This window comes from Helicoverpa armigera, chromosome 31, assembly GCF_030705265.1.
Source record: "Helicoverpa armigera isolate CAAS_96S chromosome 31, ASM3070526v1, whole genome shotgun sequence".
Classification (NCBI taxonomy): domain Eukaryota; kingdom Metazoa; phylum Arthropoda; class Insecta; order Lepidoptera; family Noctuidae; genus Helicoverpa; species Helicoverpa armigera.
The window spans coordinates 1,330,386-1,342,663 of NC_087150.1; the positions used below are offsets into that span (position 1 = coordinate 1,330,386).

Below are 12,278 nucleotides of genomic sequence, written 5' to 3' on the forward strand. Positions count from 1 at the left end.
ATGGACTGGTACTCAACGACATTGCTGTGGTTAGACTGAAAGCTGACCTCAACATACCTAGTTGGAATAAGGGCAAGTAAAGAAAAAAAAAGGTTTCAGTATCTATTTTTTTTATTGGTAAATTCACTTAATTGTATACAAAAATGATATAAATATATTACATTAAAGTAATACAATTATACATCAAAATCCAAAACAGTAGTAATTTTTTTTTATATGGCCGGTGATCAAAAACTTGTGTCATAATAACACAATTAATGATCTTAAGAAACTAAGTTTGCTTGACGAATTTCATCGATGGTTAACTCCAATTTAAACTGAAAAAGAAAAGAAAAATAATAATTAATTACAAAGAAAAAATAATCTTAAAATGTATACCTAGAGGCGAGTATACCATTGGTGCGGCACTGTTTGTCACACCGCATGTATCTCGCGGTGTACTCGCTCTAGCAAACAGTAACACATTGCGCGCGAACATTACTAACATGTCCGCGACACTGCAACCGCCGTGCGCGAACAATTTTCATGGTATCTCGCTATTTACTTTCTTCTAGTTTAGTGTTTCTTATTTTAGTCACTTATTTTGAACTTTTTACTGTAATTTTTGTTTGTCTGTGTGTCAAAATAAATGTATTTCTAACTTCTTTCTTTCTGTCGGTAATTGGCTGTTAAACATAACAGCCAGTTTCTTCATCAAAAGTAAAGGCAATGACAAAAGACTAATGTAACAGCAAAACTATAAGATAAAATCGTGAAAATACGAATTTGACTTTTACTTTATGACATTACTTTGGTTTTTACTTTTGATGAAGACACTGGCTGTAAGTCCGTCAAGCGAGTTTGAAGTGTAATACTCTACATATAGTGATGAACTTTGTTATTAATGATAGCTACCTGCGCCTGCGCCTGCTCCTGCGCCGGCTTGTCCGGCTACTTGAGCTCCGATAGCTGAAGAAAAACAAAGTTTTTTACCATCTGAAGAGCTCTTTCCTTATCCTCATCATCTTTGAAGGCAATAGGCAGATTTGGTGATTGATGATCGGAAGAAAGGGATTGCAAAAGACCGGGATGGTTAGGTCTTACAGGTAAACGCTTATTCAATACATATTTTAATGTGGTTAATTAACAAGAGAAGAGATCGTGGCTAAGTATTTAGAATTGTTTTATGTTCAAAAGTTTAAATTATTACAGTGGTTAAAAGATTGAAGGAGGTTAGGAAGTAAGAATGTTCATTACATTATTTATAAAGAGAAAACAATTCTTTTTTGGTTTGTACGTAACCTAAAGGTTCCGAAACTTTAGAACCGATTTGAAAAATTCTCTCTCTGTTGGGAAGCTACACTGGCATAGGCATTTTACTACAACCAGATACGGGGAGTAGTTCAACCGGTACGCGAGTGGAACCACGAGTGGAAGGTAGTATGTAGATCAACTTACATGCAGCTCCTCCAATGCTGGCTCCTCCAGCGAGACCTGCACCTGTGAAAACATTAATAGACATTATTCAAAACTCTTCCTCGTGATGACCTAGTGGGTAAAGAACCAACCTCTCAAGTATGAGTGTGTTCGATTCCAGGTCAGGCAAGTACCAATGCAACTTTTCCAAGTCTGTATGTACTATCTAAGCATATCGTGGACACCAAAGACTGTATTTCGGAGGGAACATTAAACTGTAGGGGAATCTGTCATTGAACATTCTTGGCAGTCGTTACAGGTAGTCAGAAGCCAGGAATTCTGACAACTAGTCTTAAGGGTCTATTGGGTTGTCCGGGTAACTGGGTTGAGGAGGTCAGATAGAGCAGTCGCTCCTTGTGGCCCACTAGTACTCAGCTGCATGCTGTTAGACTGGATGCCGACGCCAATATAGTTGGGAAAAGGTACCGAGATGAGGAGTTTTGAGTGGTTTACCTGCTGCACCACCGAGAGCACTTGCTGCACCAAGTCCTGCACCTGCAGACAGACCTGCAGCGAGACCTGCACCAACAGCTGCAAACACACAACATCGTTAGAAGGATTTTACGTGTGGTCAGAAGCCAGTAAGTCTGACACCACAATACTTTTGGGATGTCAGGATAACTGGGTCATATGGGTCTCGCTCCTTGTGGCACACTGGTACTCAGCCGCACCCAGTTAGATTGGAAGCCAACCCCAACATGGTTGGGAAAAGGCTCGGGAGATGATGATGTTAGGAAGAACGCGTGGCTAAGTAACAGCCGCACGGGTCGATCGATCATAAGGTTAAGCAACGCTTGGCGCGGTCACCATCTTGTCATGACGAGTTCATCCGTGTTTCGGAAGGCACGTTAAATTGGTGGGTCCCGGCTGTCATTTGAACATCTTTGGAAATTATTATGGGTAGTCAAAAGTGACAACCAAGGGGTATCGGGTTGCTTGGGTAACTGGGTTGAAGAGGTCAGATTGGCAGTCGCACCATGTTAAACATGTAAGACCTGAACATAGGTAATTGGGAAAAGATTAAGCAGATGATGATGATGATGTTTTGAAATGTTTTTAAGGAGATGAATTACACACGAAGAATTTATGTCGACTTATTTATTTAAACGGGCGGCGCCCTATTTATATGTGTACGCCTGCGACAACGAAAATCAGCTTTTGAAAATTGAAAATTTTGAATTTGACATTTGAACTTCATTGTATTTTTCTTCATGACTATTGAAGGTTGCGAGTCGAAAAGGTTGTATGCGTTTCATGTCGCTGCATCTTCAAAAAACCATGAGAGGTAATCAATAAGGCCTACTTTTTATTTATGGATTTCCCTTTGGAGGATACGACAAGTAGTACTCTTAGTACAGTACGAAAAGGACAATATGGAGTTGACTTTGACTTTAGGACAGTATGGAGAGAAGTTCTTTAAGGACAGTGGGGATGACGAAAAATTCACTTAGCACAATACGCGCTGTCCCTTTGTTAAAACCGTAAGAAAACAACAGTCTACATCTTCATAATCAAATGACTCAAAGAGCTCACCTCCTGAAGCTGCACCTCCGGCTCCAGCGCCAATACCACCAGCTACACCAGCAGCTCCGGACGCAGCACCAGCAGCGCCGGCACCAGCGCCCGCTGCGCCACCAGCAGCACCAGTAACTCCACCAGCAGCACCACCAGCAGCACCAGCGGCACCAGTAACTCCACCAGCGGCTCCACCAGCGGCACCAGCGGCACCAGTAACTCCACCAGCGGCACCACCAGCAGCACCGGCGGCACCAGCTACACTTCCGGCTGCGTCACCAGCGCCTCCGGCTGATCCTGCTCCTGCGGCTGATCCTGCTCCTGCGGCTGATCCAGCTCCTGAGGCTGATCCGTCAGCAGATCCTGATCCTGAGGCTGATCCCGAACCTGATGCTGAGGCTGATCCGTCAGCAGATCCTGATCCTGATGCTCCAGCTGATGCGTCAGCGGATCCTGATGCTCCGGCTGATCCCGATCCTGATGCTGATCCTGATCCTGAGGCTGATGCTGATCCGTCAGCAGATCCAGATGCTCCGGCCGATCCTGCTCCGGCTGATCCTGCTCCTGCTGATCCAGCTCCGGCTGATCCTGCTCCGGCTGATCCTGCTCCGGCTGATCCTGCTCCTGCACCAGCTACTCCACCAGCTGCACCACCGGCTGCACCAGCTGCGCCAGCTACAGAAGAAAAATGTAGAAAATTAAGTTGGGTCCATGGAATGATGATTGTAGAAATTCACCGTTAACAGATAAAGGTTAGGAATTTAGGAACTGTTAAAAAGTCATCCAAATAGTCATGCCTCATTTACATTCAGCACCTATCGCTGCTCCTCGCGCTGCCGGCAATAATTCCCTAAATACTGCTGAGGCAGGATCGAGGAACACATGTTCCTCGATCCTGCCTGCGTGTTTAGATACTGCACTTCCTCTCACTTCGCTTTCAAGTTCCGGCAATGAAAGACGTTGAAATTTTGGCAGCGACCGCGCAGTGTCTTTTAGCGATACATATTATGTGCGTCAGTTAAAAATAAATCAAATAAAAAAAAAATAAAAGACGTCGTAGAAAATGGTGGATGATATCTATTCACCGTAAAAGAACTTTGTAAGTGCCTAACCTGCTTAAGATACTATTTTATTGAGCTTGAGCAGAATGTAAACAGCGCGAGCGGTAGCCCTGCCGGTCCTTTGACGTCCGCACTAAAAACCGCTCTTTTGGGGAGCGCTGGGCAGCGCGAGTGGCATTAAGCAGTGGCATGAGAAGTATACATTTACATACTCGTCCTGCCCACTTCCCTGCTCACTACAGCTGAATGTAAATGAGGCATCAGAAAGTAGGGTCCTGGGAAGGACGGATAGGAAGCTTATACAGGTAGAAAACCACCAACTACCGTTAGCAGATAAAGGTTTGGTTAACTTACCAACATCACCAGCAGCACCGGCACCAGCTGCGCCATTGGCTGCACCAGCTACTCCACCAGCAGCACCAGCAGCACCAGTAACACCACCAGCAGCACCGGCACCAGCACCAGCGGCCCCACTAGCTGCACCAGCTACTCCGGCCCCAGCACCAGCGGCTCCACCAGCGGCTCCAGCTACTCCGGCCCCAGCACCAGCGGCTCCACCAGCGGCACCAGCTACTCCTGCCCCAGCCCCAGCTGCACCACCAGCGGCTCCGGCTATTCCGGCACCAGCACCCGCGGCTCCACCAGCAGCCCCAGCTACTCCGGCACCAGCACCAGCGGCTCCACCAGCAGCCCCAGCTACTCCGGCACCAGCCCCGGCAGCTCCGCCAATGGCTCCTGAGAACAAAGTTACTTTTGTAGGACCTTCAAAAATTCTCACATACTTCTCCAGAGTCTAGAGACAACGACGTAGTCAATTTGATGTCCTCCTAGCCCCAGTTTCTTCATCAAAAGTAATGACATAAAGTAAAAGTAACGGTCAAATTAGTTTTATCTATTCGTTTTGCTGTTTACTTTCGCCTTGAAAAAACAGACATTACTTTGGCTTTTACTTTTGATGAAGAAAACTGGTTGCTAGCCGATGATCGGCTAAGGCAGCTGTTCTCATATACGGAGATCAGTCAACTGCACAGGACAAATTACAGTGCACGCACATTTGCGCAGACACAGGGGCACTCACTATTCCTTCACTCTGCACGCGATGGGACGACAACCCGACACCACCGGAGAGAGATCACAAGCAGGACCGATATTTACATGCGTTGTTTAATTACGTACCTCCGACTCCTGCGCCGCCACCGATGCCCGCAGCTAAACCAGCGGCACCACCTAAAGAGAAAATAAACTGATAGTTAAAAACAATAGAAAAACACGCTTTTATAATGGATGGATAAACACAGTAATTCTGGTTAAACTTCATTACAAGACCTTTCTAAGAAGACCAAACACAACTATGATACGATGTTCCATCATGAAGTTCCAGTTCATATCTTCCGGCTCCATCACCAGATCAGTTCGACAGAACTATATTACTGTATGGTCATCAGAACTACATAAGTACAGTTTACGTAGAGGTCCTTACATTTGGAGCGCTTTCTAAATTTTCGTTTTTTTTTCAAATTTTTTTTGTTTTCTCTATACTTTTTTTTTCTATATTTTTTCTATTTTTCTTATGTTTTCTTCCTATATTTTTTTTATTTCTCTGAAGTTTTCTCTTTTTTTGGCATGTTTGCCTTACATGTATTTGTAATTAGTTTTTACTGCTTATTAAAAATAATACCTAGCTCTAAGCCTAACTGTAACACCTACTTTAAACATTGTGGAATGCAAATAAATAATATATGAATATGAATATGAATAATTACCTAATGAAGCGGCGCCACCGGCCGCTCCTGAAAAATAAAAGATTTAAGTATGACTGATAAAATCTCAGATAGTCTGTCAAGAACTTCTCTGACAGTTAAACTATACTTGTTTTCACAGCGCGGTGATTAACGCTCATTCTTTCTCTGTATAAGAATAGGCCTAAGCCCAGCAGTGTGACAGAATTCTGGAATCTAATCCGGAGTCTGTTTGCTATCGGTGTTACACCGCCGTGCCTGGGAGGGCACGTGTCGCCGGCGTCCCCGAATGCTACTCAGTAGCAGTCGTTGTTACAATTCCACGTCAGAGGCCGTCAGGCGGAGTTGAGAAAACTCTGACACTCTTGCTAGGTGATTAAACCTGCAGCTCACTCGCTAAGAAGAAGTGATGATGTCCTCCTAGCCGATTATCGGCTACGGCGGCTGTTCTCATGTAAGGAGATTAGCCAACTGCGCAGGACATATTATAATAGTGCACAAGCATTTGCTTGGACACAGGTGCACTCCCTATTCCTTCACTCTCATAGCGCGATGGGACTACAATCCGACACCACCGGAGAGAGATCAGGCGCAGGACCGACATTTACGTGCTCTCCGATGCACGGGTGTATCAATCACCAACTTCCAGGCTCCGGGCTGCTTTGTGAAAGTCTTCTAAAACCCACAAAGCGATTTCGGCCCGACTCGGGAACCGAACCCGAGACCTCGTGCTCAGCAGCCAATAATTGCGACAACTAGACCAACGAGGCAGTCAAACGAGGAAGAAGTAGAGGGACAGTAAAAAGGCTGATGATGATAGAAACATACCACTGAGTCCACCAAGTGCACCAAGACCCCCTAAAGTAGGGAGTGAGAGGGCACTGCCAACCTGCGAAATAGAAAAAAAAATCATCATAGATATGAAATACATAGCGTTACTTGATAAATGGGCACACAATGAAATAATTTTTCAAATCGGACCTAGGAAGGACTTAACGTTGAAACAAATAAATTCTTCAGCTTATTAACATTAAATACCAGTTGTTTATAATGCAGTTTCACTTGCATCCCGTAGAAATAACTTCAAGCCCATCATCTTTCGAGCCTTTTTCCCAACTATGTTGGGGTCGGCTTCCAGTCTAAACGGATGTAGCTGAGTACCCGTGTGCTACAAGGGTTGCTCATTAAGATTCCGAAGGTCAGACAGCCGTACCATATGGCACACTGATACTCAGCTGCATGCGATTAGACTGGAAACCGACCCCAACATATTATGTAGTTGGGAAAAGGCTCGGCAGATGATGTTAGTGATCATTATGTCCCGATCCTTTTCCCGACTATGTTGGACCCAACTATGTTTTACAAGGAGCGACTGCCTCATCATCATCTATTAAGCCTTTTCCCAACTGTGTTGGGGTCGGCTTCCAGTCTAATCGGATGCAGTTGAGTACCAGTGCTTTACAAGAAGCGACTGCCCTGCCTGACCTCCTCAACCCGGTTACCCGGGCAACCCAATAATCCTTGGTTAGACTGGTGTCAGACTTACTGGCTTCTGACTACCTAACGATCAAGTATAATACAAAATTAACTTACCAAGACTCCGAGTAAAATGAAGGTCTTCATGTTTCTAGTGGTATAGTCGGTGTGGTGTTGCAGAAATCACTGAATTTTCCACAAAATCCTACTCAATATATATCGTTGTACACATATGCGTAATTATCAAAATTTGTTCAGTAACAATGTATTGTTATAACATGCCGAAACCATCTTTTGTTTGTTGAATCCGTATTAACAAAATTTTTATTATTATAGTCAGAATTAATGTTGTCTGTTTGTCATTATTTTCGAAGCATTTTCCAACTATGAACATTTGAACATCTTTGGCAGTCGTTACAGGTAGTCAGAAGCCAGTGATTCTAACAACCAGTTTTAACCAAGGGGTATTGGGTTGCCCGGGGAACTGGGTTGGGGAGGTCAGATAGGGCAGTCGCACCTTGTGGCACACTGGTACTCAGCTACATCCGGATAGACTGGAAGCCGACCCCAACATAGTTGGGAAAAGGCTCGGCAAAGCTCTTGTCAAAGCAATATATAGCCTATGTTACTCGGGAACAGTGTAACTTTTCAACAGTCAAAGAAGTTTGAAATAGGTCCTGTAGTTTCGGAACCTTTACGGCACAAACAGGCAACCAAAAAAATGTTTCCTCTTTCATCCTCCGAGCCTTTTTTCCAACTTTGTTGGGGTCGGCTTCCAGTCTAACCGGATGTAGCTGAGTACCAGTGTGCCCCAAGGAGTGACTGCCTATCTGACCCCTTCAACCCAGTTACCCGGGCAACCCAATAACCCTTGGTTAGACTGGTGTCAGACTTACTGGCTTCTGACGACCCGTAACGACTGCCAAGGATGTTCAATGACAATGTTCAAAAAAATGTTTCCTCTTTATTATATTAGTACAGAAAAAGTATAGATATGAAATCTAGCACGTTTGCTCGCGATCTATCTATCAAATCTTTCTAATCTATAATAGTTCTAGAAATGACGGACGTATATAAAATTATAAACGAATCCAAGTGTTTTTCATATGTCATATCTTTGTTTGTCATAAAAGAATGTAAGTTTAGGCAGTATTGAAACAGATGTTTTCTTATACTTACAGAAATACGGCTAATATACATAGTTGCCTTGTTGAAATTATTTAACTAAAACTACTACGTATGATTTATTTCGGCGCTGCGGGATTGTTCGCGCGTTACCGCGGCGCTGGTACATAAAGGGCTTAAGAAAGAACATGGTGGGGTCTAGTCAGTAAGAGTCTGACACTCCCTCACGATGCGCCCACAGCGGGTGGCATTTGATGATTTCCCACAAAAAAAAGATTTTCTTATTTACGTTTTTCTTAATATCTTTATCCAGGTATACTAATATTACAAAGAGGCTACATTTATTTGGCTTTTTGTACCCTAAAGGGTCCGAAAATACACTGAACCGATTTGAAAAATTCTATCACTGTTGGATAGCTACTAACTAATAACTAACTAATACGTGTAAAAACTTTGTGTTAAATAGGTACTAGAGGGAACTTCTTCCCACACCTGGATAAAAATGTGCTTATAATCCTTTCTCAGGCCCTAGCTAAACTATCTGTATATACCAAATATCATTGAAATCAGTTATTTTAGGTAGTTTATGTAGGTATATATCAAACAATGGTTAAGTTTCTTCTAACCTACAGACAGACATGTGTTGCTGGGGAGTTTGTTGCGCCACTTCTTCTTCCCAGTAAAAACACATAGGAAGTGGTGAAGGGCGGGCGTTTTGGGGGCTGTCTTATGTAAATTCCTGACGTTCAAGTGCTGTCTTGCAGCCACGTTTGAATAAATGACTTTTTCATCCCACCATCTCGGAAAGAGTAGTTTTACCCTTTGATATCTGAGCGCAAAAGCCGTTTTTATCCTCTAGAGCGGCAAAGTGATTTGAATTTAGAACATCGTGTGCAATACTCCATTTGTGACAATCTTGATAAGACTTTTCAAACAAATACATATTAAACAAATAAAATACTGCTTAAAATAATTATTCAATTAATTAAGTAATTTTTATTATTGTTTTTACATAGATTTTTGACCTCGTTTCATTTTTAAACTGAGTTTTCAAATAAGTGAACTTTAATAGGTACTTCTTTTTAATTTCATAATCATATGTGCGCGCCATTTTGTTTTTAAATTTCCTCGATGAGGTGGGATGAAAAGTTACGTGTTGCACTCGAGTGCAAAGATTTTTTACCTTGTGCTCTTTTGATTCCCTCGCTATCGCTCAGGATTCTAATTATTGAAACACTCGCTACGCTCGTGCTTCAATTTTAGAATCCTTCGCTTGCTCGGTCATCAAAATTGAGCACGCGGTTAAAAAGCAACTTTGCACTCTTGTATAACAAATAACTATTTATTTTGATTTTTTGATATTAAGTAATTTTGCCGAGAAGACTACAGACAGACAAAGTTACTTACCCATTTATTATATTAGTAAGTAGTAATACATATTTAGGTATAGACAATAACTTACGGTATTGCAAATTGTATTAAAATCTGTTTTAATTATTTTATTCATATGTTAATTTTCAACGAATATTATGGTATTTACATTAATTTTATTTGCTATTTCAGTTTACATATTTGTTTAATTAAGTGCGTCATAATATCACGAGCTACTTTAGTGATATTACATCATCCGCCTAGCCTTTTCCCAACTATGTTGGGGTCGGCTTCCAGGGGCCCGATTCTCCTAATTTTACTTAAGCGCCATTCGATTGACGTTCGACTCGATTCGACTGAAATCCAATCCCGACTCGATTACGATTGAAGCGTATGTGGCATTCCGCTATTTTATCTTTAAAATAAACCTTTTTATCCTTTTCTGTCATTCAATAATGAATAATTTTGTCTGCAAATGATTTACGATTGCAAAATGCTTGTACCTACAGCAAACTACCGTATAGACCAAAATCAGCAAAATTGCAGACCAATCGCACACCAATCAAATGTCAATCGAATACGATTGGTCTTTTATTAGTAGCAGAATGCCCGATATGGTTAAAACTGCTATTACGATCATATTGCGATTCGATTTCTATTCGATTTTGACATTATTAACTTAGGAGAATCGGGGCCCAGTCTAACTGCATGCAGCTGAGTACCAGTGTGTCACATGGAGCGACTGCCTATTTGATCTCCTCAACCCAGTTACATAGACAAGCCCTTACTAAAACTGGTTGGCAGACTGTCTGGCTTCTGACTACCCGTAACGACTGCCGAAGATCTTCAAATGACAGCCGGGACCTACAGTTTAGTGTGCCTTTTAAAACACGAAACTTGGTTTAACCATTTGCGGAAAATAGTCTTGATATTACGTAATCTATTGTGTTCTTATATTGATACAGTTGTTCTATTTTAAAAACTGTAAACCTTTTGGGTAACTATATTAGTCACAGTTATTAATAGATAGAAACTTGTAGAGCATGTACCTAACTATTATGTTTCCGATTCGATATCAAGTCATAATCAGACTTTTTGTCATGATATGGGCATGTAATGAGGAGGGATGATACGCATGCAACAAAGTGTGTGCTAAGTATGAATGTAGATGAATGGAGAGGAAGAGGAAGACCTAAGAAAAGACGGATGGATTGCCTGAAAGATGACATGAATAGGAAGGGAGTGAGTGTCATTATGAAGAGTGACAGGGGAAAATGGATGGGAATGACATAATGCGCCGACCCCAAATAAAATTGGTAACAGGGCAGAAGGAAGAAGAATCAGACTTTTTAACCGACTTCCCAACAAGGAAGCGGGTCTCAATTTATAAAAATACATAGTACATAAATGTTACCGATTAGGCTCCCAAAGACATCTAGATCGATTTTCAAAAATATTTTTTGGTTTGAAAGGGTGTACTTCCCAGGTGGTCCCTTAGTCGTCGTCAGGTCAGGATCTGATGATGGAAACCCCTGAGAAATCGAGGGCAAATTTCAAAAGTTGTACCTAGGCATACATTGGGTAACAGCTTAAAAGGGAACTATATGTGTGAAAACATTACAAAACAAAATAAAAATAGCTGTATCCACTAGGTAACGACTTTTAGGCCGATGTTTCAACGATTTTTTTTTTGCTTTTTATTGTTTTTATTTTATTATTTTTGTAAAAAGTTTTTATTGTCCGACGTGAAAGAATAATCAGTAATCATCATGCTAAGCAAGCATATATATAGCATAGCTAGGTATTTGATAATTTCAGACTTTAATTAAAGTCCAGGTTTCCTCGAAATGTTTTCCTTGACCTGAAAGCAAGTGTATGTAGGTAACAGAAAAGTTACATAAGTACCTAGATACTTGCCTGACCAGGAATCAAAACTGCATACCATTTAAATATGACATGATAGAATAAGTAGGTACCTAAACAAGCAATTTTAAGGTTTCATAACTAGTATAATATTTCATAAGTAGTAAATAAGTATGTACACGCGTGTATCGTCTCGCACGTAAATATCGGTCGTGCTTGTGATCTCTCTCCGGTGGTGTCGGATTGTCGTCCCATCGCGCCATGAGAGTGAAGGAATAGTGAGTGCACCTGTGTCCAAGCAAATGCTTTGACCTACGAAATAGTCATAGTTTTGTTTCAAAACGCAAAATATTCAGAAGAAATGAGAAAACATAATTAAAAGATTTTTTTAATGGATTTAAATAATTACCGTTGCTTATGTATTACAAATTAATGTTCATGTTAATCATTAATTTAATAAATGTTGGAACAAATTGCATTTTAATTCCAGTTTAATTACTGAGGTACTTACATTAGGTACATATATAATATTTATTGTTTTACAGTAAGGGACCCATTACAAGACGGAGTTGTACTTAATAAGGTAGAAATTTCAACACCTAACCCAGTATGGTTCGTTGTCAGATCATGATTTTTATTTGTAAGTATTTTTAAGAAACTTGGCTAATACTTA

At 41.4% G+C, this 12,278-nt stretch overlaps 1 protein-coding gene across 2 annotated transcripts; it reads right to left on the minus strand.

Moving 5' to 3' along the window:
• Positions 1-93: 93 nt before the first annotated feature.
• LOC110383181 (uncharacterized) lies at positions 94-7,457 on the minus strand. Of its 2 annotated transcripts, XM_064043345.1 has the most exons (10): positions 7,364-7,454; positions 6,599-6,659; positions 5,795-5,821; positions 5,208-5,258; positions 4,386-4,766; positions 2,989-3,645; positions 1,909-1,986; positions 1,438-1,479; positions 895-948; positions 94-317 (listed from the first exon to the last, which is right to left on the minus strand). In XM_064043345.1, the coding sequence occupies exons 1-10, from the start codon at positions 7,391-7,393 to the stop codon at positions 313-315; spliced, it is 1,386 nt and encodes a 461-aa protein (XP_063899415.1). In that variant the 5' UTR covers positions 7,394-7,454; the 3' UTR covers positions 94-312. The 2 variants fall into 2 exon arrangements, with proteins under 2 accessions (XP_063899415.1, XP_063899416.1); XM_064043346.1 differs by lacking the exon at positions 5,795-5,821 and having other exon boundaries at positions 7,364-7,457.
• Between the last annotated feature and the right edge of the window lie 4,821 nt (positions 7,458-12,278).

What these genes read in the sequence shown, in the direction of transcription:
- LOC110383181 (XM_064043345.1), bottom strand. Translation starts at nt 7,393, where the DNA reads ATGAAGACCTTCATTTTACTCGGAGTCTTG. An exon ending in TCATTTTACTCGGAGTCTTG is followed by an intron (nt 6,660 to 7,363) that starts GTAAGTTAATTT and finishes TCTATTTCGCAG; the next exon opens with GTTGGCAGTGCCCTCTCACT. An exon ending in TGGCGGCGCAGGAGTCGGAG is followed by an intron (nt 4,767 to 5,207) that starts GTACGTAATTAA and finishes CTTTGTTCTCAG; the next exon opens with GAGCCATTGGCGGAGCTGCC.